This window comes from Myotis nattereri, assembly GCF_964212035.1.
Source record: "Myotis nattereri genome assembly, chromosome: 3".
NCBI classification, from domain to species: domain Eukaryota; kingdom Metazoa; phylum Chordata; class Mammalia; order Chiroptera; family Vespertilionidae; genus Myotis; species Myotis nattereri.
This window is the reverse complement of record NC_138077.1, coordinates 53,759,495-53,787,493: the sequence shown is the minus strand read 5'-3', so window position 1 is coordinate 53,787,493 and position 27,999 is coordinate 53,759,495. Positions and strand designations below refer to the sequence as shown.

At 41.8% G+C, this 27,999-nt stretch overlaps 1 protein-coding gene and 1 pseudogene across 6 annotated transcripts; both read right to left on the bottom strand.

Moving 5' to 3' along the window:
- Window positions 1-27,953, bottom strand: WDR53 (WD repeat domain 53). Of its 5 annotated transcripts, XM_081085356.1 has the most exons (5): window positions 27,632-27,953; window positions 10,974-11,292; window positions 9,837-9,948; window positions 8,534-9,027; window positions 1-620 (listed from the first exon to the last, which is right to left on the bottom strand). In XM_081085356.1, the coding sequence occupies exons 4-5, from the start codon at window positions 9,011-9,013 to the stop codon at window positions 18-20; spliced, it is 1,083 nt and encodes a 360-aa protein (XP_080941482.1). In that variant the 5' UTR covers window positions 9,014-9,027; window positions 9,837-9,948; window positions 10,974-11,292; window positions 27,632-27,953; the 3' UTR covers window positions 1-17. The 5 variants fall into 5 exon arrangements, with proteins under 5 accessions (XP_080941482.1, XP_080941481.1, XP_080941480.1 ...); XM_081085355.1 differs by lacking the exon at window positions 9,837-9,948; XM_081085354.1 differs by lacking the exons at window positions 9,837-9,948; window positions 10,974-11,292 and having other exon boundaries at window positions 27,632-27,948.
- LOC308515350 (splicing factor U2AF 35 kDa subunit-like) lies at window positions 14,763-26,558 on the bottom strand (annotated as a pseudogene). Its single transcript has 2 exons — window positions 26,287-26,558; window positions 14,763-15,487 (listed from the first exon to the last, which is right to left on the bottom strand). The product of its transcript is annotated as a splicing factor U2AF 35 kDa subunit-like (transcript).
- Window positions 27,954-27,999: the final 46 nt, after the last annotated feature.

Genomic DNA, 27,999 nt, shown 5'->3' with positions numbered 1-27,999 from the left:
TGCTTATTCAAATGTTTTTATTGGATTGAAAATTCATTTAAGGGATACACAGATATACAACTAGTTTGATCAGCTACTAATATATTTTGGCAACCCTTTATTTTTGTACTCAAGAGCCAGTTCACTTTTTCTCCATGTTCAATACTTAGCTTTGGTAAAATTTTGCCCTGTTCTTCATGTGTTACTGAAGTATTAGTGTTTCCACCCTGGTTGGTATAAGTTGCCCTTTTAGTGCTTTTCCTGTGGGTATGTTTTGTAGGACTCTTCTGTTTTTTCTCAACTTCACTGCTTACATCCCACATCATTACCTTCCCATCATTCCCTCCAGTAAGCAGCAAATAAGATTCTGGCAGAAAGCAGACCTGGGATACTCCCAAAGTGTGGCCCTTAAATCCCAATTCCTGTTCACACTTGACTCCCATTACCCTAAAGATTCGAATCTTTCCATCTTCTGCACCACAACTAAAAATATTGCCACACGATGCCACAGACACAGAATGGGCGAGAGCAGGATTTAAAAGCTGACCCGGTGACTGTGGGCTCTCCATTTCTTCTGTTTCATCCTCCTGTAAATTTGTAATCCAGAGTGGCCGGGCTTTCTGAAGGTTCCACAGCATCACCTTTAAACAAAAGGATGTTACACAGTCAAATAAAGTTCTAGCCATCTTGCTAAACTACTATGCTTATTCTGCTTCTAATAAAATCATCAAAATAGTCTGAGATTGATTAGTAGGATATATTTCCAGCAATATTAAGAAAAAATTTAGAGGGCACTACAAAATGACAGTGGAATGCTACCCTGGTGCCAAAACTAGAATGCCAATGGGCAGTACGATAGAATTTAGAAAACAAGGTCCTGAATAACTTTCGATTAACCAGACTATTAAAATGTAATCTAAATTATTAAGCAGTTGCCAGTTTTCTTTAGGTCATTCTACCCTCTCTGCAAATAAAATTAAAGATTATGAAATTTATTAATCTTAGTCTATGCTGGTTACAAGTAAAAATCAACAAAATAAACTATCTGGATTATCACTGCAATAATTTGTATCTGGAATGTTTTCCTTTACTTTCCCATTACCCAAATTATCCATTCTAGGGGCTTAGCTCAAGTCCCTGTCTCTGCAAGCAGGCTTTCCTCACTATTCCAGCCTGCTTTTCTCTTTCCCATATTTAATTCCTATTCTATTAACTAACATTAATAGTTTGTCAGTTTTTGGAGATTTAATACATCTTTGCTAATGCTTAGTATAATGCCTGGAAAAGAGCAGAAATTCCACACCTATATGTTGAATAATTTGACATCTTGGTATATTTGGCTTTTTGTTGTTCCCTACCACGATCTCAGACCTACTAAATTTATTTAAATGAAGTGCTAATTAAAATGAAACAATAAGGTTTGTGAATTGATTTCACTCAATAGTGATTCATTTTCTCCCTGCAGTAACCAATTTGAAAAGGAAAATATTTTTAATACTTTTAGAGAGAATATACAGCTTTATTATACTATCTAGTATTATCCCTGAATTATGACTCACAACTTAAAATGGATAGTAGGGTAAGCAAGACTTTGTTTAGACATAGTCAAAACCATAGATCTAGCTGAAACCGGTTTGGCTCAGTGGATAGAGCGTCGGCCTGCAGACTGAGGGGTCCCGGGTTCGATTCCGGTCAAGGGCATGTGCCTGGGTTGCGGGCACATCCCCGGTGGGAGGTGTGCAGGAGGCAGCTGATCGATGTTTCTAACTCTCTATCTCTCTCTCTTCTTCTCTGTAAAAAAATCAATAAATTAAAAAAACAAAAAACCATAGATCTGAATTGATAAGATTACTACTGCTGATATTAAGAATTTGGTTTTCTACTGAAGGTTATCTTTCATCAAGTCTACTTTCCAAATAAGTGAAATAGAGTAACATTTATTTTCTACTTCTCGTAGGAAAAGAACTGAAAATCCTTTTGGATTGGATTTATAACATTATACTAAGTGGACAGTAATTGCTATTAGGGTGAAGCCAACAGACTAATAAAGTAACTTTATATCAGAAATATCAGAAAATATAACAAAAAATGAGTACTAAAACTTGATGTCAAAATAATTTCTCTCTTGCCGAAACCGGTTTGGCTCAGTAGATAGAGCGTCAGCCTGTGGACTGAAAGGTCCCAGGTTCGATTCCGGTCAAGGGCATGTACCTGGGTTGCGGGCACATCCCCAGTAGGAGATGTGCAGGAGGCAGCTGATCGATGTTTCTCTCTCATCGATGTTTCTGACTCTCTATCCCTCTCCCTTCCTCTCTGTAAAAAATCAATAAAATATATTTAAAAAAAAATAATCTCTCTCTCTCAAAAAAAAAAAAAAAAAAAAAAAAAAAAAGCCTGGCCAGCATGGCTCAGTGGTTGAGCATAGACTTATGAACCAGGAAGTCACAGTTCAATTCCTGGTCAGGGCACATGCCTGGTTTGCAGGCTCCATCCCCAGTGTGGGGCATGCAGGAGTCAGCAGATTGGTGATTCTCTCTCATCATTGATGTTTCTCTCTCCCCCTCTCCTTTCCTCTCTGAAATCGATAAAAAAATAAATAAATAAATAAAACATATACACACAAAACAACCAATAACAAAACAAAAACAACAAAAAACCCCCCACCCTGAACACAGGAAAATAAACATTCCAGAATCTGCTAGCTTAACTGTACTGGCAATTACCCCCAAGTTCTTTCTCACACAGGCCCCATAATATCTGGATTATATTTATTATCCTCCTAAGACATCCAAACATGAACTATACCCAAAGTGTTTTCAGCAGCTTAAACATTTTTGTATTAACTAAATCATCTACATGTGTTAATAACCATCCCAGTTTCTACCAATTCAAGAATCATTTCCAAGTATTGAAGATTCCCAAATTGTTCCTGTCTGTACATTCTCTTCATATTTCTTTGTTCTTCCTAACTGCTAAAGATTCCAAGGTGTTTTACAATTTCTCAACCACCTGTTCAAGCTGTATCACCTAAGTAGGAGAACTAGAGATAATGAAGAATAAAAAAGTACAAGAGTTTGGGTGTAAAACAAAAACAAAAACAAAAAGATCTGGAGGTTATCTATACTAATAATAGAGGAATATGCAAATTGTCCAGGACACTGTCACAGTAACAGTAACAAACAGCAGGCTGCATGGGGCAACCAGGCTGGCAGGGGGGTTAGTGAGGGACGACCACATGACTGAACAGCAGGCTGCGTGGGGCGACCAGGCTGATGCGGGGGGTGAGGGGGGGGAGTTGGGGGCGACCAGGCCAGCAGGGGGTGGGGGGCAGTGAGGGGTGACCAGGCCGGCTGGGGGGGGGCAGTTAAGGGCAACCAGGCTGGCAGAGGGGGGCAGTTGGGGGTGACCAGGCTAGCAGGGGGGGGCAGTTGGGAGCGACCAGGCCGGCAGGGGTGGGGGCAGTTGGGGGCAACCAGGCCAGTGGGGGGGGTAGCAGTAAGGGGCGATCACACTGGCAGGCAGAGGCAATTAGGGGTGATCAGGCTGGCAGAGGGGGTAGTTAGGGGTGATCAGGCAGGCAGGCAGGTAGGTGAGCAGTTAGGAGCCAGTGGTCCCAGATTGTGAGAAGGATGTCCCAGGGATCGGGCCTAAACCTACAGAGGGATCCCGGATTGGAGAGGGTGCAGGCTTGGCTGAGGGATGCCCCCCCTGCCCCGCACGAATTTCATGCACTGGGCCTCTAGTAGTCCTATAAAACATTAAAAGGGAGAGAAAGTGGACAACTGGCCAATGTTTAGAAGTGAATGCAATCATATCAAAGTGACCCTGCTCAAAAATTACTCCCCCTACAATAAAAACACACATGCACACTATTTCTTCCCCTACAAAAACCATTTCTTTCCACATAAGAGATTCATTTATCACTTCTCAGCCTTTTGGCTAAAATCAAGTGTAAAGATTAATTTTAAAGGAAAAAAAGTCTCCTCCATCATCCTGATCCTTGTGTTAGTACTAATGACCTTTCAAACTCCAGAAACAAGAACAACCTTTCCAGGTGTGGATATTGGGGGGGAGAGGGGAAGAGGGGGGAGTCATGTATACTATAGAAATATATGATGGTTTCAGATTTCCAAAGAAAAAACTATTTCATTCTTTTTTTTCCTTTCATTTTGACTTTTAGAGTACAGTACGTCATTAAAGCTGGGGATAGTGAAACAAGGGAGGGCCTTGGATAGAAGCAGCATTAGGAGAGAGCCTAGGTGGGGCTGCTTTGGTTCTCTAAAAATGTTATAGGAAAGAAATGAGCCTAGGTGGGGCTGCTTGGCTCACTGGAAAGTCAGAGAAAAAGGGGCTTTGGAGACAGGTTTGGGGGGTTAGCCTGGGACAAGCTGCTGCTGCCCATTGTTCCTGTAGTTGCAAGTCTCATGGGGTCCCCTAGAGTTGGGAGATGCACGCACTGAGAGAAGAGGGGAGCCTGTAAGGGAAGAAGAGGGGGGAGGGAAAGACTGGAACATACTTCCAGTGCTCCTGGATAGCGAGCATGCCTATTTAATGTTATTCTTTATACCTTCACATACACTATAATTATTATTTGCATCTAATATAAAACTAAGTGGTCTCAAGTGTCTTAATTAATCACAGTTTGGACACTCAAGACTATACTTTCAGGGATGATTTCTACAGTTCGTTACTAAAGAAGTTTCTCTGAACATGTGGAACACCTGAAACCATGAGGAAAAGGTGCAGCGTTCTCTCCTGAGTGTGAAGCTGGCTTTTTTTTTTTTTTAATTTTTTATCATTTCTGAGTGTTGTTTTTTTTTTAAATTTTTTTTAAAATATATTTTATTGATTTTATACAGAGAGGAAGGGAGAGAGATAGAGAGTTAGAAACATCGATGGGAGAGAAACATCGATCAGCCGCCTCCTGCACATCTCTTACTGGGGATGTGCCCGCAACCCAGGTACATGCCCTTGACCGGAATCGAACCTGGGACCTTTCAGTCCACAGGCCGATGCTCTATCCACTGAGCCAAACGGGTTTCGGCGTGAAGCTGGCTTTTGATGTTGCTTTTGCAATGCTATTGCCCATTGATGACCGTTCTTCTCTTCCTTTGGGAGAGCATGGGGTTGGAGAGTTAAACAAATAAATAAATCTCTAACTCTCTGAGTATGCTTTGCCTAATTACTTAAACCTACCTAAATCAAAAGATATAATTTTTATAATTTCTATAATAACAAGGATAGGTGTGTTGAACATATCTACTGTGAATGGTAGTAATGAAATTTCTGCCTTGAGATAAAATACATTTGCTCAGAGAGAAATAACTCAAAATTAACCTGATAAGAACTTCCTCCCAATATTATAACTATACTAGAAGCCCAGTGCACTAAATTCATGCAGTCAAGGGTGTCCCTCAGCATGGCCTGCACCCTCTCACAGTCTGGGAGCCCTCAGAGGATGTCTGACTGATGGCTTAGGCCCACCACTGCCGCTGTGCTCACCAGCTATGAGCCTGGTTTCTGGATGAGCAGTGCTCTCCCTTTGGGAGCACACTGACCACCAGGGGGCAGTTCCTGCATTGAGCATCTGCCCCCCTCGTGGTCAGTGCGCATCATAGCAACCAGTTGTTCTGCTGTTTGGTCAATTTGCATATTAGCCTTTTATTATATAGGATTCTTAGACTCCCCTATAGGCTGGATATTCTTAAAGTATAAAGGAGAATCAGGTTTTAAAAGGTAAATTGTGGAAGAAATTAGAGTTTCACCTTCAGTAAGGAATTAATTTCTTTTTTCTTTTTTTTTTTTTAATATATTTTATTGATTTTTTACAGAGAGAAAGGGAGAGAGATAGAGAGTTAGAAACATCGATGAGAGAGAAACATCGATCAGCTGCCTCCTGCACATCTCCCACTGGGGATATGCCCGCAACCCAGGTACATGCCCTTGACCGGAATCGAACCTGGGACCCTTCAGTCCGCAGGCCGACGCTCTATCCACTGAGCCAAACCGGTTTCGGCAGATTGTACGAAGGAAATAATTTCTTAAAAGAATGGTTGTGTTGTCTTAGCCACTATTGCTATATCACAACCAGTGCAAAAGGTAATCTACAGTGAACTTTTAACAATTCTTAGCAGTCAAGCAAGGACCTATGCCTCCTTGTCATAAAATATTTATTTCTTATCCTGCTCTAGCAGTTGCCGCTACTAAAGCTTCCTACCTAGAACTGGATGCAAATGGTAAATTCTGGATGCCCACACTTCTTTTCTAATCTGAAGAATACAGGTCATTTTGCATTATTGCCATGCCTAGTAATTAAATAACGAACCAGTGATTGAAAACTGATAAGAGGACTAGTCAAAGAGACACTGTACAATCTGCCTACTTAAAACAGATATCCACCTGGTTGTGTAGATCTTTCTGCACAACCAAGTAGGAAGATTATCACCACTACAGTAGAAAATCGTAGGTCTTAAAGGGCTTGATCAAGACCTAGGAGTAGAGCCCCAGCCAGTGTGGCTCAGTGGGTTGGACATCATCCCTTGTAGCAAAAGATTGCTGGTTCGATTCCCAGTCAGAGCACATGCCCAGGTTTCAGGCTCCATCCTCTCACATCAATGTTTCTCCCCCTCCCCCCCTCCCTTCCTCTAAAAATCAGTAAAAATATTTTTTAAAAAATAAAAAAGACCTAGAGTGGAAAAAGACTTTAGAGGTTATAGACTCACTGTGCCCAATAAGTTTAGAATAATTCTAAATAGGTATTTTGGGTAGGACAATTCTTCACTGTTTAGGGACTGCAGGACATCCACTGATTCTGCCTACTAAATGCCAGTAGCCTGAGAGAGGGGAAGTGGCAGTCACAATGACAACAAAAATCAGCTTCATCTATTTCTAAATTCTGAAGGGGTGAGGAGGGTAGAGGGGGAGTAGCAAAGATCACTGGCCAAGAAGGTGGAAAGACAAAATATTTGATGTGATTAACAGAGTCTCAGAAGAAAGATACTGTTTATAGTTGAAAAAGTAGATGAAATGCCTAGAATAGTGGTGGGCATATAGGTCATTTAATAAACAATGGTTCTTTTTCTGGAAGTGATGTGTTCCCAAACCAAAAACGTTTTTTTACCACATTATTCATGGTATTCTGCTTGAAATATCATGCAGATAAAATATAGGCTTTGGAGCCAGAGAGATTGCGGTTTGAATCCCAATTCATACAGCTGTGTGAACACTAAATTTGAATCTGTTTCCTCATGTATAAAAAAGAATAGCTATCTAGCAGGGCATAATTAGAATGAAAGCTAATATATGTAAAACACTGGCAAGTACTAAGTGCTCACCAAAAAGAAGCCATGATTATTCTCATTCCGGTGATATGAGATTTACTCTCAAGAGAAAGCACATCTGCTATGGGAAAGTTCAAGCTATTTGGCTATTTGAAAGCGTTGTGGTTTTTTTTTCAATCCTCACCTGAGGACATGCTTGTACTAATTTTAGAGAGGAAGTGGGGGGAGGGGGCGGTAGGGAGAGAGAGAACTAACAAACGAACGAGAGAGAACACAGAGAATATTGATCGGCTGTCTCCCATAAGTCCCCTACCGGGAATCAACACCTTTCAGTGTACAGGACAGTGCTCTAACCAACTGAACAACACATATCAGGGTGAGAGTGTTTTCTTTAATTAAACCAAAAATCTGCTTCCCTATGACTTCTATTTAGACCAGCATATTCCACTTTTCCCCCTCATGAAAACCAAAATTTAAACACCTACAGTTCCAGACATAATGGGGTTTCTAGATATACCTACTCTCCTCTGAATATGAGCTATTTTGTGATGTTCCTTTCAAAACTCAGCATGAATATAATGCTTCAAACCTGGCCACCAATATACAATATGCAATTAACATACTCCAGAATTTAAAAAAATATATATTAATTTATTGATTTTAGAGACGAAGGGGGAGGGAGAGAGAAACATCAATGATGAGAATCATTGATTGGGGGCCTCTTGTACACCCGCTACAGGGGACAGAGCCTGCAACCCGGGCATGTTCCCTGACCAGGAATTGAACCGTGCCCTCCTGGTTCATAGATCAATGCTCAACCACTGAGCCACACCAGCTGGGCAATGCACCCCAGAATTTTAAAGTAAACAACAGATCCACCCTGGCCAAACAAAAACAAAATAAAACAACAGACCCAGTCCCTCCAACTTTTTTTTTTTTTTTAGAAAGTGGATGATGAACTCTTCCTTCAGCATGCCCCTTTTTAAAAAATGTTTAGAATCAAATATCTGAATTCTCTGAATGTTTAGAATCAAATATCTGAATCAAATTCTCTGAATTAAAACACAGAGAAAAGACTAAAGAATTAACGATTACTTTGTGAATAAAATCTAATAGGCTTTGTCAAGTTAGCATAAAATATGCGTTAAAAGTAAAGCTTTGGCTCATGTTAGTAGAAAATAAAAAATTCAAAGATATATATTTAGTCTGATCAATTTGATTCTGCTAACAAATCCCATCTAGACATTACCCAAGTATTCTTTGCAAAGCATCACCTGCATATCCAGTCCACATGACACCAGGCTCTGAGGCCTTTGAGGCCGAAAAGCCACAGAAGAACAGATGTTGGAATGTCTCCTCAGCGATCTGCTAACTTTCTTATTTTCCAAGTCTAGGATTTTGATTGCTCCAGAGTCATCAGCAGAAGCCAGCAGGTTTTCAGTTTCATTCAATGAAAGGCAATTGATTTCTTCTTCATTCACATGAAAATGGTCCAGGGAACCTTTGAGGGATCTGACATCCAGTATGCTAATAGTTTCTCCATGTGAGGCATAGAGCTTGGTGGGGCAGGAGGGAGAGAATAAGACACAGGTAACGTCATTGGCCCCTTCAAAGCGTGTATGTCCCAATGGAGTCCCATCTTCACCCCAAGCCATGAGATCTCCACCCTCTGCTCCAGAAGCCACTAGCCCTTCTGAACTTGCATTCAGGCAGAGAATAGGAGAAGAATGTCCACCAATCCACTTGACAGCCATAATGGCTGAGGAGACTGTGAAGGAGGAAAAAAATATGTCATATTTTACTTAAGAACTTAATGGTAGGAGACAAATGCAATAAGTAATATTTCATTTAAATATTTTAAAAAGACATCTAAACAACTCAACAACAAAAAGAAAACTGAAGAAGTCTACAAAAGCCTAGCTGAACACAGGATTGTGGGCACAACAGGCTAGCACAAGCTGAAATGGGCTTCCCTTGCAACCAGGAACCCAAGTAAGTCTGGTTCTCCAGCCTTTGGTGTGAGGCTCACATAAGAATAAATACTAAAGCCCTAACCGGTTTGGCTCAGTGGATAGAGCATCGGCCTGCAGACTGAAGGGTCCCAGGTTCGATTCCGGTCAAGGGCATGTACCTGGGTTGCGGGCACATCCCGAGTGGGGGTGTGCAGGAGGCAGCTGATCGATGTTTCACTCTCATCTATGTTTCTAACTATCCCTCTCCCTTCCTCTCTGTAAAAAATCAATATATATATAAAAAGAATAAACACTAAATATATTTATTTTAAATTAGGAAAAATTCTTTTTAAGAGAGGGCTGCACAACAATCAGGTTTATTTTTTTATCAGAATAATGTTTTAGAGTGTGCGCTCTGGAACTAGAGTCCCCAGGTTAGTCTCTAGCTAGATGACTTTGGGCAAGTTACAAGACCTCTTCTCTGTGACTCACTTTCCTTCTCTATAAAAATGGAGATGATAATAATGATAACACCTATTTCATAGAATCAGAGAGAATTAAATGAAGTAATCTATGTAAAGCACATAAAATAGTGCCTGGTAAGTAATGAGTGATCAATAATTACCATTATCCCTTTTTGCATTTTTATTAAGCTGGTCAAAGTGGCATCATATATATTAAACCAATGGTCCTCAAAGTATGGCCTCCAGACTAACAGCATCAGTATCACCTAGGAACTTGTTAGAAATAAAAATTGTCAAGATCTCACCTGAGGCCCACTGAATCACAAACTGGAGTTGGGGCCCAGCTATATGTTTAACAAGCCTCCCAGATTATTCTGATGCATGTTAGAATCTGAGAACCTGTACTACACCAATCATCATTTGGGAAATTGGTTAGAAATGCAGACCCCTAGGTCTTAGCACCAGAGACTAAATCAACAGAATATTACTTTTATTCTTGAAACCTTTCTGCTTGGTATTATTCCATTTTATGGATAACTAGAGGCCCGGTGCACAAAAATTTGTGCACTGGGGGATGGGGGTGGGGGGAGGGGAAGGGGTCTCTCAGCCTGGCCTGTGCCCTCTCACAGTATGGGACCCCTCGGGGGATGACCACCTGCTGGCTTAGGCCTGTTCCCCAGGGGACTGGGCCTAAGCTGGCAATCAGACAATCCTCTGGCAGCCTGGCAGCACTCGGGGGATGTCCACTTGCCAGCGGGGAGCAGACCTAAGCTGCAGTCGGACATCCTTAGCGCTGCCGAGGAGGCAGGAGAGGCTCCCACCACCACCGCTGTACTGGCAGCCATCAGCCTGGCTTGTGACTGAGCTGAGCTCCCCCATGTGGGAGCGCACTGACCACCAGAGGGCAGCTCCTGCATTGAGTGTCTGCCCCCTGATGGTCAGTGTGTGTCATAGTGACCAGTCATTCCCAGTCTTTCTGCTGTTACGGTCAGTTTGCATATTACCCTTTTACTATATAGGATAGAAGCCTGGTGCATGGGTGAGAGCTGGCTGGTTTGCCCTGAAGGGTGTCCTGGATCAAGGTGGGGGTCCCGCTTGGGTGCCTGGCCAGCCTGGGTGAGGGGCTGATGGCTGTTTGCAGCTGGTCACACCCCTTCAGGGTGGGGGTCCCCACTGGGGTGCCTGGCCAGTCTGGGTGAGGGGCTGAGGGACATTTTCAGGCTGGCTGGCCACTAAAGCTCCCAGCCTCTCCTTTTCTTTTCTTTCTTTTTTTTTTTTTAATTCTGGGATTTATTTACCTTCTATAATTGAAACTTTGTTGCTGTCACTGGAGCTGAGAGCCGGCTCCTGCTCGCTCCAGCTCCGTGGCAATGGCCGGCTGAAAGGAGGTATCTGGGGTCTATTTAGCTTCTATAATTGAAACTTTGTTGCTTTCGGAGCTCAGAGCCGGCCACAGCAGGTGGGGAACCTTGGCTTCCTCCATCACTGGAGCAAGCAAGCCTCCTGCTCACTCCAGTTCCATGGCTGTGGGCCGCCATCTTGGTTGGGTTGATTTGCATATCGTGCTGATTAGCCAATGGGAGGCATAGTGAAGGTATGGTCAATTACCATGTTTGTCTATTATTAGAAAAGATAAAACTAAGTTTCAGAAATGTTCAATAATTTTCCCAAAGTCTCCTGGCCCTTAAAATTTGTACAGGGACCCAATATCAAGGGATACTAAACTTTTAAATAAATAATGAAGACCAGGCCTTGGCTGGGTAGTTCAGTTGGTTAGAGCGTTGTCCCAGTATGCCAAGGTTGAGAGTTCCATTCCTGGTCAGGGCACATACAGGAGTCAACCAATAGCCCAGCCTGTGTGGCTCAATGGTTGAGTGTCAACCTATGAACCAGGTCATGGTTCAATTCCTGGTCAGGGCACAATGCCGGGTTGCCGCCTTGGTCCCCAGTGAGGGGTGTGCAGGAGGCAGCCTGCCAATCAGTGATTCTCTCTTATCACTGATGTTTCTAGCTCTCTCTCCCTGCCTCTCTGAAATAAAAATATATTTAATTAAAAAAAAAAAACCAACCAACCAATGAATGGATAACTAAGTGGAACAACATTTGATGTTTCTCTCTCTCTAAAAATAAACAAAAATAATTTTAAAAAATCAATAGAAATTTTACAAAATTTATTTAAAAACTTAATTAAAAACAATTTACTTGTTAGTATTTTTTCCCCATATTTTTACTGATTTTAGAGAGGGAGAAGGAGAGAGATATAGAAACATCAACGATGAGAATCATTGATCAGCTGCCTCCTGCATGCCCCACACCTGGGATTGAGCCCACAACCTAGGCATATGCCCTGACTGGGAATTGAACCATGACCTCCCGGTTCATAGATCAATGCTCAACCAGTGAGCCATGCCAGCTGGGCTTGTTAGTATTCTTTAAAGTACAGAAAATGACTAAAAGATACTAATTCATTATTGCTTTTAAATGTACTTGTTAGGGGCAAAAATAGAATATTGGGAACTAGCGGTAGTTATAAGAAATATTAAACACTAGAGGCCTGGTGCATGACATTCATGCACCTGGGGCGGGGGGTGTCACTCAGCCTGGCCTGCATCATTTCCCAATCCGGGAGCCCTCAGAGGATGTCCAACTGCCACCAAGGCAGGAGACGCTCCCACCACTGCCGCTGCACTCACCAGCCATCAGCCTGGCCTGTGGCTGAGCAGCACTCGTCTGTTCCGCCGTTCAGTCGATTTGCATATTACCCTTTTATTAAACATGTTCTGATTGCCTTGTTCTGATTAAAGAAAGGACATTTTAATCTGGCTGGGAGCAGTGCATGCCCAGGAACCTGGGAGTCAACCTTGGAATGCAGAACAGACTCATACAGTAACTGCCTATTATCATGGAAGGATTAACAACCGGTTGCCCAAACAATGGAGTCCCTCCCAGCACACAATACCTACTTCCCCACCTGTAATACCCATTTTGCATACCCATTCTTACTCCTTTTGCCTACTTCCCCATGTAATCTTTGTCCAACCCAATATAAGCAGCTGGCTATGGAGGGTTTCAGAGCAGATTTTGTGGATGACCTGCTGCTCTCCCATACTGCCAGCATTATTGGAATAAATGCTCATATATGATTCAACCCTGTCTCTGTTTAATTGCCTCAAGTAGTGACAGGCAGCCTGGACCCATTGGTTGTCAGTTTATTAATGTAAAAACATTCAAACCTGTAAAGAATTTTTGTGAGTTTACTTGAGCCAAATTGTCGACAATTGACAACTGCCAGTAAACAGAATCTCAATGACCTGGGATAATGCTCTGGATAATGGCTTTTTAAAATTTATTTTCAAGAAAAACAATTTTAAATATAATAATGTTACATGCAATAAACATTAATATTTCAAGAAGAATGGCAGTTTTTCATCTATTTTATACATTGCAATCAAAGGAGGAGACGTAGGTGGTTTACATGAAACCATTGGTGATAGATTAGAGAGGTGAGAGAAAGCAAAGGAGGGGGGAAGTCTGGGATTGGATAAAGAGTAAAATGATGGACACATACTTCTTTTACTTAGGTGGGTACAGGATAGTTAACAGTCAACAATTAACATGATAACAATGAAGGAATTTGTGGTATCTGTCCCGGCACCCAGGGCATTTGGTTGTGCCCAGATGGGTCCAGAAAAAAGGGAAGTTACAAGCTACTCTGACATTTCAATATGTTATTGTAGATGCAAAAAGACCATAAGCTCAGTTAAAGATTGACCTTGTCAGGGAAGATACTGGCCTAGGAGGTGACTACCTACCATAACTGCCTTTAATCAAAGTTTAACTTCAGACCATCCTTTGTGGTTTACTTTAGGTCTTTGAGTTTGCAAGACTGCCATGCAGGCCTTCCCTGAGCTTGTCAAGTTAGCATGTGGCCCCTTTTGTCCACAGATTTCATACTGACAAATTTTTAATCACATTATTACCTACTTGCACTTATACAATAGTAGTACCTATATACAAAATTTAGGTTCCCGATATACGAGGCACCCCAATCTATAAACTGGAATTGCCACATACTTCCCTGCTGTAATTGCCCATGGGCAAAGCAAAAAAGGAAATCAGGGCAATTTATACATCTCTAATGGTCAAATAAGAGGAAACAAACAAATTTGGACAAATTTAATTTTTCATTTCACAAGCCAAGGTAGAACTTACCTAGTGAAAAATTGCCATAGTTGCTTTGTATTTTCAGGTTTGACACCTCAATTTTATCCAATGGTACACAGATAAATTTCCTAATATTGCTTTGAAAATTCACTTAAAATAATCTGGCAATCTGCATAAAATTTCTATTCCCAACACAAAGTATGTTCCCTCCTATTTTTGGTCACACACACACACACACACACACACACACACAGAAATCACTAACTAGACTGCAAAAAATCACTAATCAGTCATGAAAGTTAATAGAAACATTACAAAATCAGATAAAGCAATTTTCATAAAAATGACAAAATGGGAAAAAGACAAAAAGATACATTTTTTAAAATCTCAGTGGAAGCACTCAATATACAGATTAAACTAATTAAACAGATTGAAGCAATTCCATTTTAATGGAGAGGTTTGGGAGAGAAAATGACTCAGAAGGAGGTAAAGCTAAGGAATCTTGGGTGGTTTGATTTTTGCTGACAAGTATTGAAATACTAGTTAAATAACTTTCCAACATAACAAAGGCTCTTGCCAAATGTTCCTGATAAACCAGAGGACACTTATTGTAATTAAAAATGGAAGATATTAATATTTAGGATTAGGAACTGTTGTCTGTGGTGATTAACTTATATAATAAAGTCAATATCCTACCTTAAATTATGAAATTTGAATTAGACATTGAAAAGGCCATTTAAGTTACATATCATTTTGTTTAAAATTCTGTAATGAATTTTAGAGTTTTGGTCATTTATTTTGTAAGTTAGAGTTTTATTTTTATTTTTTTTTACTGTATCACTACAAATTTTATTCAGAAACTCATCTTTGTTTTCTCAATTTTTTTTTTTTTTTTAATTCCCATTATGAACTGGTTTGGTCAATCAATTACAACACTTTCTAGCAGACATACGGTAAAAATGGCTTGGCTCAGAATCACCCAGATCTCTCACTATCCGTTAACCGCCTCCTGTCACGCTCCCGTCCCCCACCACCTTTGCCGCAACCATGGTCTCTAGACCAAGAGCGACGCTCCTGGGACCTTGAGATGCTTCTTGCGCCGGTGCCCATATAGCTCCCACTGCAGCTCTCTGGAAATGTGCTTCGGATGCATGAAGATGCAGAAGCTGCAGAAGCTGCCTCGTGTACCCTCTCCCATTTCATACTGGTGGCAACAGGCTTCCCAAAACTCGGTCACAGGGGAAAGCTCGGCTTAGATGGGCTGTGCCATCTAAGCAGCAGCTGCTCAAGTCAATCACAGCTTTCTCCGCATCTTCTTCACGGCAAAACACGTTTCCAAGAGGTGATCTCCAAGATTATCACAGATATTCATCTCCACCTCTCCGTATTTCTCCATTTATGTGAAAACCTCCTCAAAAAACTCATCATCATAGCACAGTGCAAACCATCAGCAGACTGGTAAGAGTTTTGAGGGTTACGGTAAATGTTCAAGAGGGCAATGGTCTGGCTAAAGGTCGGTTTATTGTGCTACCAAGAGCATCTGTGTCCATGATGACATGCTCCAATTTTGAAATACAATGAACAGTTGACTTTGTCCTTCTTAGTGCCGAAGATGGAGGCCACATACTCCGTCAGAGGCCCGCTGACCCTTGAGTTTTAATTTTTTTATGGTGTATTAACATTCAAGTCTAGAAATCTGTCCTCTATAGCTTTAGGATTATTTTATTTTATAATTTAACGTTTTTATTGATTTCAGAGAGGAAGGGAAAGGCAGGGATAGAAACATCAGGGGCCTTCTGCACGCCCCCTACTGGGGATCAAGCTCCAAGCCCTGCATTTGTCCCCACCAGGAACTGAATCGTTAGCTCCTGGCTCATGGATCCATCCATGCTCAACTACTGAGCCACATGGGTAAGGCAGCTTTAAAATTTTGTGTGCATATAATTTTAGATCGCTGCTGGACTTTTAGGTTTTCTCTAAGATACAAATGAGGCAGGGTTTTGCACTGGGGACTTAAGTAAATGCCAACTGGAGAGACAAAAGTTTCTTCCTAATACAATTCAATTCTTTTCTGGAAAAGATTAATTCAATTTAAAAAACTGATTTGGTTAAGCTCCATGTCAAAGTGTGAGGTCAGGCAATGAAATAAATGGATTTTGCATTAACAGGATTATTGCCCAGCTGATTGATGATTCTCATCATTGATGTTTCTATCTCTCTCTCCCTTCCTCTCTCTGAAATCACTTAAAACAGGGGTGCTCAAACCACAGCCTGCAGGCCACATGCAAATACAAATATTGTATTTGCTCCCGTTTTGGTTTTTTACTTCAAAATAAGATATGTGCAGTGTGCATAGGAATTTGTTCATAGTTTTTTTTTTTAACTATAGTCCGGCCCTCCAACGGTCTGAGGGACAGTGAACTGGCCGCCTGTTTAAAAAGTTTGAGGACCCCTGACTTAAAACATACTTTTTTAAAAAACGTGCTAAAAATTTTTTTTAAAAAAAGGGATTATTGCGGGCAACAACATAGCTCCTGTAAATTTTTCCATAATAGAACCAGTAGTAACTCTCAGTCTACTAATCTTGTAAGACTAAGGTCAGCTATACTTTAACCTCTATGCACCAGAGTAAAAAAAGTTTAACTTGAATGCTGATTGGAGGGAAAAATGGCACAGCATAGGCAGATGTGTCCCAAGTCTTATCCCGGAGCAGATAGAAGGAGCATCTAAATTGAGTAACATCCACCCAGAATTGGCTAATTAGACACAGCTGGTGAGACAATTCACAGCTGGGAAGGGCAGAGGACGCCTGGAGAATGGTAGGATTGCGGACCTGGGTTGGAGAGAGTCGTGAGACCACCAAGCCAAGAGAGTTAGAAGAAAGCTGCCCAGCACCAAGTCTGCATCCCTTGGGGAAAGGTGTAACATCCAACTGTGGAAAGGAAGTCCACAGGGCTGCTAGCAGCAGGGGATTCCAGATCTAAGTCCATGGCCGCAAGAGGCTGAGTCCAGAAAGGTGGCCTAAAGAGCTGCCCTAGCAGTTCCACGGTTGTGTTGCCTGTTTTGTTTTTGCTTTTATTCACTGAACCCAGTGCATAGGACCTTCAAATACAAACACTAACCCATGGCTGCGGTGCAGGTGGAGGTGCGGATTTGTGGAGTCTGGGGAGAGGCGGTGGAGGAGAGCAATTGGGGAGAGGTAACCAGAAATCTGGCACTGAAACATTCTTGACCCTCTGGACCTAAGTAGCCATTTTTCTCCTGAAGAATCAGCCCCTCTCAGCAGCCTCAAGACAGCTAATACAGCCACACCCAGAGCTGTACAAAGGACACAAAAACTCTGAATAGTCCTGAGGAGCCCTCAAGGACTGGGCTGGAAAGCGATACAGCACCCTGCCCACCTATAGCAATGTCACACACAGACACTTGAGAAATTAAGATTGATAACAGGCATATAGACAAAGCGGGCAGATTAGTCCCACCTGCTTCCAGCCAAGGCTGTGGAGACAGACACAAACAGGGGAGTGGTGGATTGCCTGGAACTTCATGCTGACTACCTAACAGGAAACAGAAGTGGCAGACAGAAGAGTGGGGTCTTAAACCAGCCTCCATGGGGCATTAAAACTTGGCTGAAACAAATGACACTTCACTTTTTAACTTTATCTTTTATTAAAAATACTAGAGGCCTGGTGCACAAAAACTTGTGCATTTGGGGAGGGGGGGACCCTCAGTCTGGCCTGTGCCCTCTTGCAGTCTGGGACCCCTCGGGAGATGTCCATAAGCTGGCAGTCAGACATCCCTCTGGCAGCCCGGGAGCCCTCGGGGGATGTCCACTTGCCAGTAGGGAGCAGGCCCAAGTTGCAGTTGGACATCCTTAGCACCGCTGTGCTGGTAGTCTTCAGCCTGGCTTGTGGCTGAGCAGAGCTCCCCATGTGGGAGAGCACTGACCACCAGGGGGCAGCTCCTGCATTGTCTGTCCCCTGGTGGTCAGTGTGTGTCATAGTGACCAGTCATTCCCAGTCGTTCTGCTGTTAGGGTCAATTTGCATCATTACCCTTTTATTATATAGGATATATATATTTTATATATTTTTATTGATTGATTTCAGAGAGGAAGGGAGAGGGAAAGAGAGCCAGAAACATCAGTGATGAGAGAGAACCATCGACCGGTTGCCTCCCGCACAGCCCCCACTAGGGACCGAGCCTGCAACCTGGGCATGTGCCCTTGACCAGAACCGAACCCGGGACCCTCTAGTCCACAGGCCAATGCTCTATCCACTGAGCCAAACTGGCCAGGGCTATATAGGATATTTTTTATTTTCTTTATTTTTTTCTTCATTCTATTTTTATTATTTTATCTTTTTTCCCACCATTTTCTTCTTTACTTCTCCTTTTCCATCCTGTTTTCTCTTTCCTTTCTTTTTACCCCTTGTTAAATTGATCTTCTTTATCTGCTTTATTGACATGTTATTATTACTGTGGTCTCTGTTGGCTTACTCATATACCTAATTTCCTCTCCTCTGCTCCAAGTCCATGTACCCTACTATTTTCTTTCTTTGCCAATTTTTTATGCTTTTTTCCCCCTCTCCTCTCTTGCTCTCTTCTTCTTCTAATTGTTTAATTAGTATCACTCACTAAACTCAAGCCTACCTGCTCTCTCTATTCTTCTTTTCCCAAAATGGATGAAGATAAATTTTAAAATATTATTTTTTTGTTTTATCTTTTTATTTAAATATTTTTACATTTCTTTTCTTCTTATTCACTCATTCTCTTTCTACCTCCTCTATACTGAACTGAGGTCCTTCCCCTATTCATTCAATTCCTTAATCTTACTTTCTGTATATAAGCTCTGCTTCTACAGATTCTGCCCCACCCCTTTTTCTGGGTGTTCTTTTGTTTGCATTTTTTCATTTATCTATTTATTTTGTGGTATTTTTTCTGCTAGATGTTTTTTCTTCTTTCTTTTCTCTCTTACCTTTTTCTTCTTACCTCTTTATCATTTTTGCTCTCTTTTCTCTCTCCTAATTCTCTTTTCTCTGGTGGTCACTTATATTGGGGTTATTGGTGTTGTGAGTACATTTGTGTTTTGTTCTCTTTGTGTCATGACTTGTCAAGTTGTATTTTGTGCTGTTCAGTAAATGTGGTAGAGAGTGAGCCTCATAACCAGAAACTCTGCGAGGAGACTCCATCCACGAATGGCACAATAACACTCAAGACCCAATTACACCAAGAGAACCGAAATATCCCAAGTAGGGGGCATCCCTAGATTACCCAGCCCAGAAGATCGGATTGCACCACTGGGTCCCACAAAACATCTACTATATAAGACAAACTCAAAATATCTGGGTGGCATGGCAGTTTGATCTAATATCTAGAAACAATCACAAAGGAACAGCAAAAATGGGGAGACAAAGAAACCACCCCCATTTGAAAGAAAAGGAGGAATCACCAGAAAAGGAAATAAACAAAATGGAGGCAAGCAGGTTGTCAGAGAAAGAATTCAGAGTAATGGTTATAAGGACACTGAAAAGGATGAAAGACAAATTCAACAACATATGTAAGAATCAAGGAGAAATGAAAAATCAAGAGGAAATGATGCAATAAAGAACACAATGGAAAGTTTCAAAAGCAGACTAGATACAGCGGTCGCCAACCTTTAGGACCTCATGGATCACCAGTGGCGACTGCTGGACTAAAAGAAGCTGAGGACCTTATCAGGGAGTTAGAAGACAGCAAGTTAAGCCACCCAAGCAGAGCAGCAACTGCAAAGAAAACTTAAAAAGCAGGAGGAGAGCCTAAGGAAGCTTTGGGACAACACAAAACGAAATAACATCCACATAATAGGGGTGTCAGAAGGAGAGGAAACTGAGCAAGGAATAGAAAACCTTTCTGAAGAAATAATGACAGAAAACTTCCCTGATGTTGGGAAGAAAAAAGCCACACACGTCCAAGAAGCACACAGTAAACCAAACAAGATGAACCCAAAAAAGACTGACAACAAGACACATCATAATTGAATTGGCAAACATCAATACAAAGTAAGAATTTTAAAGGCTGCCAGAGACAAAAAGTTACCTACAAGGGATCTCCCATTAGACCAGTATGGCGAACCTTTTGAGCTCAGCGTGTCAGCATTTTGGAAAACCCTAACTTAACTCTTGGTGCCGTGTCACATATAGAAATTTTTTGATATTTGCAACCATAGTAAAACAAAGACTTTGCACTGGTGTGTGTGTGTGGGGGGGGTGTCCCTCAGCCCCACTTGTGCCTTCTCACAGTCTGGGACCCCTCAGGAGATAATCACCTGCTGGCTTAGGTCCGCTCCCCGGGTGGCAGATGGCAGGCCCGATCCCTCGGTGCCTGCCCCGCCTCCCCAGGTCGCGCACATGGCAGGGCCGATTTGGGGGTTGGGGCGCCGCCCCAGGTCAGGTCGCACACGGGACGCCCACCGCCCCGGATCGCAGATATTGGGCACGGATGGTGGCAGGGTAGGCGGGATGGTGCTGTCCCGCCCTGCCTGCAGTATGCAAATTAGCCACCATCTTTGTTGGTGGCTAATTTGCATATCACACTGATTAGCCAATGGGAAGCATAGTGAAGGTACGGTCAATTACCCTTTTTGTCTTTTATTAGATACGATATTTAAATGCCATTTAACAAAGAAAAATCAACCAAAAAAAAATTAGTTTGCATGTCAGAGGTGACACACGTGTCATAGGTTCGCCATCACTGCATTAGATTATCAACTGGTTTCTCAACAGAAACACATCTGGCCAGAAGGGAATGGAATGAAATATACAAAGTGATGCAAAGCAAGGGACTGAATCCAAGAATATTATACCTAGTAAGGCTACCATTCAAAATTCCAGGTGAAATCAGGAGCTTCATGGACAAAAAAGGGCTAAGGGAGTTTATTACCACCAATTCCAGCAATGCAAGAAATGCTAAAGGGGCTGATATAAAAAGAAGAAATAGAAAGGGAAGAAGTTACATAGGCATAAAGAATAAAATGGTGACAAACAAGTACCTACCAATAACCTTAAACTTAAGTGGATTAAATGTCCCAATCAAAAGACACAGATAGCTGAATGGATAAGAAAACATGACCCATATATTTGCTGTCTACAAGAGACCCACCTCAGAACAAGACTCATAAAGACTGATAGTAAAGGGATGGAAAAAAATTTTCAGGCAAATGGAAATGGAAATGGAAATGGAAATAAATAAATAAATAAATAAGCAAGCTGGGGTAGCAATACTTATATCTGATAAAATAGACCTCAAAGTGAAGGCCATGTTGAGATAGGAGGGCCACTTCATAATACTAATGGAAGCAATTCAACAAGAGGATATAACTCTGGTAAACATATGCACCCAATACAGGAGCACCCAAATACATAAAAAAACTTCTGGAAGCTATCAATGGAAAGATCAACAGCAATATAATCATGGTAGGGGACTTTAATACCCCATTGACACCACTGAATAAATACTCTAAACATAAAATCAGCAAAGAAACAGCAATCCTAAATGACTCACTAGATCAGGTGGAACTAATCAACATCTTCAGAACATTTCACCCCAAAGCTACAGAATATACATTCTTCTTGGGTGCACATGGGACATTTTCAAAGATACACCATATATTAGGACACAGGCAAAGTCTCTTCAAATTCAAGAAGGTAGAAATCATATCAAGCATCTTCTCAGATCACAATGGCATAAAATTAGAAATCAACTACAATAAAATAACGGGGGAAAAATCAAACACTTGGAGGCTAAACAGCATGCTACTAAACAAAGATTGGTTTACTAAATAAGAAATAAAAAGCATCCTGGAAACAAATGACATTGAAAACACAACAATCCAAAATCTACGGGACACAGTGAAATCAGTCCCGAGAGGAAAGTTCATAGCTTTACAGGCCTACCTCAAAAGACAGGAAAAAATGATAATAAATTGTCTAACCCTACAACTTAAAGAATGAGAAAGAGAGCAACAAGAAGAGCCCAGAGTAAGCAGAAGGAAGGAAATAAGATCAGAGCAGAAATAAATGATAGAGACCAAAAACAAATAAACAAACAAAAAAACCCAAAAAACCCACAACACACCAATACAAAAGATCAATAAAACCAAGAACTGGTTCGCTGAAAGGATAAACAAGACTGATGAACCTCTAGCCAGGCTCACCAAGAAACAAAGAGAGGGGACCCGAATAAAATCAGAAATGAAAGAGGTAAAGCAAAAACTAACTCCACAGACATACACAAGATTATAAGGGGAAAAAAATACTACTAACAACTGTAACTCCAACTAACCAGACAACCTAGACGAAATGTACATAGTCCTAGAAAATTACAAGCTTCCAAAACTCAACCAGGAAGAATAAAAAAACCTGAATAGATCAATAACTATGGATGAAATTGAAACACTAATAAAAAAAACTTCCAGCAAACAAAAGCCCTGGTCCAGATGGCTTCATAGGGGAGTTTACCAAACATTCAAAGAAGAACTAAAACCTATCCTTCTCCGACTATTCAAAAAAATTCAAGCCCTGGCCGGTTTGGCTCAGTGGATAGAGCGTCGGCCTGCGATCCGAAAGGTCCCAGGTTCCATTCCAGTCAAGGGCACATGCCCAGGTTGTGGGCTCAATCCCCAGTGGGGAACTTGCAGAAGGCAGCCAATCCATAATTCTCTCTCATCATGGATCTTTCTATCTCTCTCTCTCTCTTCCTTCCTCTCTGAAATCAATAAAAACATAAAAATATTAAAAAAAAAAATTCAAGAGGAAGACACACTTCCAAACTCTTCCTATGAAGCCACCACTACCCTAATCCCAAAACGAGATAAAGACACTACAAAGAAAGAGAATTACAGGCCAATATCCCTGATGAACATAGATGCTAATTTCCTCAACAAAATTCGAGCAAATTGGAACCTGCATTACATTAGAAAGATCATACACCATGACCAAGTGGGAATTATTCTGGGGATGCAAGGCTGGTTCAATATCAGAAAATCAATAAACATGATAAATCACATAAACAAATTGAGAGAGAAAAATCACATAATCATATCAATTGATGCAGAAAAAGCATTTGACAAAATCTGACACCTTTCTTTTTTTTTTTTTTTAAATATATTTTATTGATTTTTCACAGAGAGGAAGGGAGAGAGATAGAGAGTTAGAAACATCGATGAGAGAGAAACATCGATCAGCTGCCTCCTGCACATCTCCCACTGGGGATGTGCCCGCAACCCAGGTACATGCCCTTGACCGGAATCGAACCCGGGACCCTTCAGTCCGCAGGCCGACGCTCTATCCACTGAGCCAAACCGATTTTGGCCTGACACCTTTCTTGATAAAAAAAAAAAAAAAATCTCAGCAAAGTGGGAATAGAGAGGTCATACCTCAACACAATAAAATCCTTATATGACAAAGCTACAGCCAACATCATACTCAATGGGCAAAAAATAAAACCATTTCTCCTAAGAACAGGAACAAGACAGGGATGACCACTTTCATCACTCCTGTTCAACACAGCACTGGAAGTGCTAGACATAGCGATCAGACAAGAAGAAATAAAAGGCATCCAAATTGGAAAAGAAGAAGTAAAATGTCCTTATTCGTAGATGACATGATATACATAGAAAGCCCCAAAGACTCCATCAAAAAACTACTAGACCTAATAAATGAATTTGGCAACGTAGCAGGATACAAAATTAACATCCAGAAATCTATAGCCTTTTTATACACCAATAATGAACTCACAGAAAGAGAAACTAAAAAAACAATCCCATTTACCACTGCAACAAAAGAATTAAGATACTTAGGAATAAACTTAACTAATGAGGTAAAAAACCTGTACTCAGAAAACTACAGGATGTTGAAAGAAGATATAGAGGAAGACATAAACAAATGGAAGAATAGACTGTATTCATGGACTGATAGAATCAACTTCATTAAAATGTCCATACTACCCAAAACAATCTATAGGTTTAATGCAATCCCCATTAAAATACCAATGGCATATTTCACAGATCTAGAACAAACTCTCCAAAAATTCATCTAAAATAAAAAAAGACCCCGGATAGCCACAGCAATCCTGAGAAAGAAGAACAAAGTTGGAGGGATCACAAAACCAGATATCAAGCTATATTACAAAGCCACTGTTCTCAAAACTGCCTGGTATGTACTGGCACAAGAACAAACATATAGACCAATGGAACAGAACAGAGAACCCAGAAATCGACCCAAGCCATTATGCTCAATTAGTATTTGACAAAGGAGGCAAGAGCATACAATAGAGTCAAGACAGTTTCTTCAATAAATGGTGCTGGGGAAATTGGACAGATACAGGCAAAAAAAAAAAAAAAAAGAAACTAGACCACCAACTTACACCATACACAAAAATAAACTCAAAATGGATAAAGGACTTAAACGTAAGACAGGAAACATAAAAATCTCAGAAGAATCCACAGGCAGCAAAATAACAGACATATGTTGTAGCAATATCTTTACCAGTACAGCTCCTACGACAATGGAAACTAAGAAGAAAATACATAAATGGGACTACATCAAAATAAAAAGCTTCTGCACAGCAAAAGAAACCATCAACAAAACAAGAAAGCCCACTGCATGGGAGAACATTTTTGCCAATGTTATCTCCGATAAGGGTTTAATCTCCAAAATTTATAGGGAACTCATACAACTTCACAAAAGGAAGATAAACAATCCAATCAAAAAATGGGCAAAGGACCCAAGCAGACACTTTTCGAAAGAGGACATTCAGAAAACCAAGAGACATATGAAAACATGCTCAAAGTCACTAATCATCCAAGAGATGCAAATCAAAACGACAATGAGGTACCACCTCACACCTGTCAGAATGGCTATCATCAACAAATCAACAAAAGACAAGTGTGGCGAGGATGTGGAGAAAAAGGAACCCTCTTGTACTGCTGGTGGGAATGCAGACTGGTGCAGCCACTATGGAAGACAGTATGGAGTTTCCTCAAAAAACTAAAAATGGAACTGCCATTTGACCCAGTAATCCCACTTCTAGGAATATATCCCAAGAAACCAGAAACACCAATCAGAAAGGATATATGCACCCCTATGTTCATAGCAGCACAATTCACCATAGCTAAGATCCGGAAACAGCCTAAGTGCCCATTAGCAGATGAGTGGATAAAAAAGTTGTGGTACATCTACACAATGGAAGACTACACTGCTATAAAAAAAGGAAGGAACTCTTACCATTTCCAACAGCATGGATGGACCTGGAGAGCATTATGCTAAACAAAATAAGCCAGTCGAAGAAAGATAAATATCATGCGATCTCCCTCATTTGTGGAATATAACGAACAAAATAAACTGATGAAAAAATAGAGCCAGAGACATAGAACCATTGAACAGACCGTCCAACCTAAGAGGGAAGGCAGGGGAGGTGAGGGGGTAAGAGATCAACCAAAGGACTTGTATGCATGCATCTGAGCACAACCAGTGGACACAGATGGTAGGGGGACGAGGGCATGTCCTGGGGGGTGAGAGTGGCCAGGAAGAGGTCAATGGGGGGAAAAAGGAGACTTATGTAATACTTTAAACAATAAAGAATTTTAAAAAGTTCAATTTGTTTTTTATAATCTCGATATCACATGGATAATATTTACTGATTACGTAGCTAGTTAGAAAGACAAAAAGAGAGACCTAATACAGGGAATGTTAAAAAGAGTTGGGAAAGCCCCAGAAATTCATACACTGGAGGTTTTTGATTTTAATCAATCAACATTTATCACGCAGAGTACTGATCCATAACTCAACCAGAGTCCCCAAAATTACTTTACTTAGTCTGCAAGATTAAAATTTGGTATTATTTGACACATACCCAAAGTCCACCATCAAAAAGTTTTAAACAATGAAACTGCTATAGTAAAAGGCAGTGGGAAAAAATGTAATTAAATCTGCATTGAATCAAAACAATCTTTCAGAAATAAGTTGTCAAGCTACTGTTTCTTGTTATTCTCTTATGAGGACTGGAAAGCCCACCAGAAATAGGTTAAGTGCCACTATCCCCACATTGAGGTTTCAAGTCAACAAACCTCTCATACACAGATGCCTAAAGGGTCAAGCACAACAACTAATCATATCCCATTGTGAATTACTTTAATTAGATAATTGATCCCTTCCAACACCTAATGAGATCATAGAGTGGGTTGGGAAAGGTGGGGTACTCTGTGAGCATTTTTAGAAAGGGTGGAGTGCAAAAGTTGGCAGTTCTGAACAACCAGAGAGAATACTAAACATGAAGAAAGGGACATGGTCAGGAGGGTGATGAGCAAGTGAAAGATTTGTATAAAGAAAAGGAGGCATGATCAAGAAAATCTTTTCCTAATTTGAAATTCTACTTGGGCCACCTGGGAGGTACTCTGCCACACACAAGTTACCTCACTGAGTGGAGTAGAATCCAGAGTGTGGTGCCCTGGAAGGCGGGAGGGATAGTGAAGCCAGGCGCCTGACTCAAGCTGAGATGAGGAGCACTGAGCGCGGGCCGGGGCGGCGGCGTGGCCCCGAGCTCCCGCAGCTTGGCCTTGTAGCTGGGCAGGTTGCAGAGGATGTCCGCCCGGCGCAGAGCCTCCTCGGCCAGGCTGCGGGCGCACAGGCTCCGCCACACCGCGCTGTTCTCAGTGAGTGGTATGAGCAAGTGAAAGATTTGCATGAATCAGAATCGCCTGACCAGGGCCTTGAAAGGCTCAACGTCACCTACACTGTAAAAAAACAGGATAAAGGGCAACGTCTTTAATAACTGAGTGATCGCTACTTTAAACACTCTGCTCCAGCCATACCGCCATACACCCCAGTTGTCCTTTCCAAGTATCTGTGCCTTTAAAACTGTCATTCCGCCTGGTTCTTTGCCCCCTTCTCAGATGTATCAATTCCGGGTATCCTTGAAGATTTAAAAGGAAGTTAAGCGTCTTCCCAGAGAAATGCTGGTCTTCCTCCTCGGATGTCCTATGGTTGAGAGCTGAAAAACGAGCAAAACCCCGAAGACGGAGGTTACGCTACCACATAGTCATCATCACTGCAGTAAGTATAGGTCAGCTTCTCTTCACATGCTTGGGGTTTCCCAAGTTGCTCTTGATGTGGAGGAGCTGGCTAGCAGCCAACATGACTAAAGAGCTGTGCCACTGGCACTAGCAAGAATGAAAAGAATCTGGGTCACTAAGAGTGTTGGAGAAGAAAAAAAAAAACCTGGAAAGAAGAGAACGCAACTAGTCCCTTTATTTTTACTGGCAGGCAAGAAAGGGATTATACACAGCAAGGGAGTTTCAGGAAAGATTTCTTACGACATAAAGACAGTGGCACCGACTACTAAAGAAACGTATGAACCCTGTTATCGTAATTATGACCTCATAGAGTTATTTGAGAATTACATAAAAACCCGCATCAAGGACCCTAGTAGAGTGATAGCTATTATTTTCTCTTACTGAATAATATTTAAAAGTTGTCAGAAGACCTTTTGTAAAGTTTTCAACGAAGAAAACAGTATGACCGAATAACGCTTCTTAAGTTCTTTCCCGTCCACGAAGCCCTCTACAATGACGTCTCCCAGGCCTTCTCCCGTCGGAAGGTCTAATGAAAGAAGAACCCTCTGCCTGAATCCTCCTACCAATCAATCAACCGCTGAGTTTGTAGGGGAGCCTGGGAAAGGCCACATTTTGACCAAAAGAATGTAGCCCTTCGTAGTTACCCAAACGTTGGGAGAGGGAAGTGCAAAAGTGGCGGCCTTACGTTCCGAGCACACGCCGGGTCACACGTTCTGATGAGAACCTAACCAGGAAAGCACCGCCGTGGCTGCCGAAGGTAAGGGACGAAGGTCCAACTCGGCTGGAGGAGGGAGGCTGGCTCGGCCGGGGAAGCTCCCTGCGTTACGGTGGAGTCGGCGACGCGGGCCTCGCGGGCACAGAAAACTCTTAACAGGCAGAGAGGCCCGGGGAAGCCAACGTGGACCCCCAGGCCCCAGAAAGGAAAAGGCGCGCGAGGCAAGCTCCAGCCCCGCCCCGGCGCCGCACGCCTTCCTACCTGCTCCTTCCGCGTCCCTCCGCGGCGCCTCGTGATGACCTCACCCGCCGGCGTCCAATCCCGGGCCGCGTAGGGCG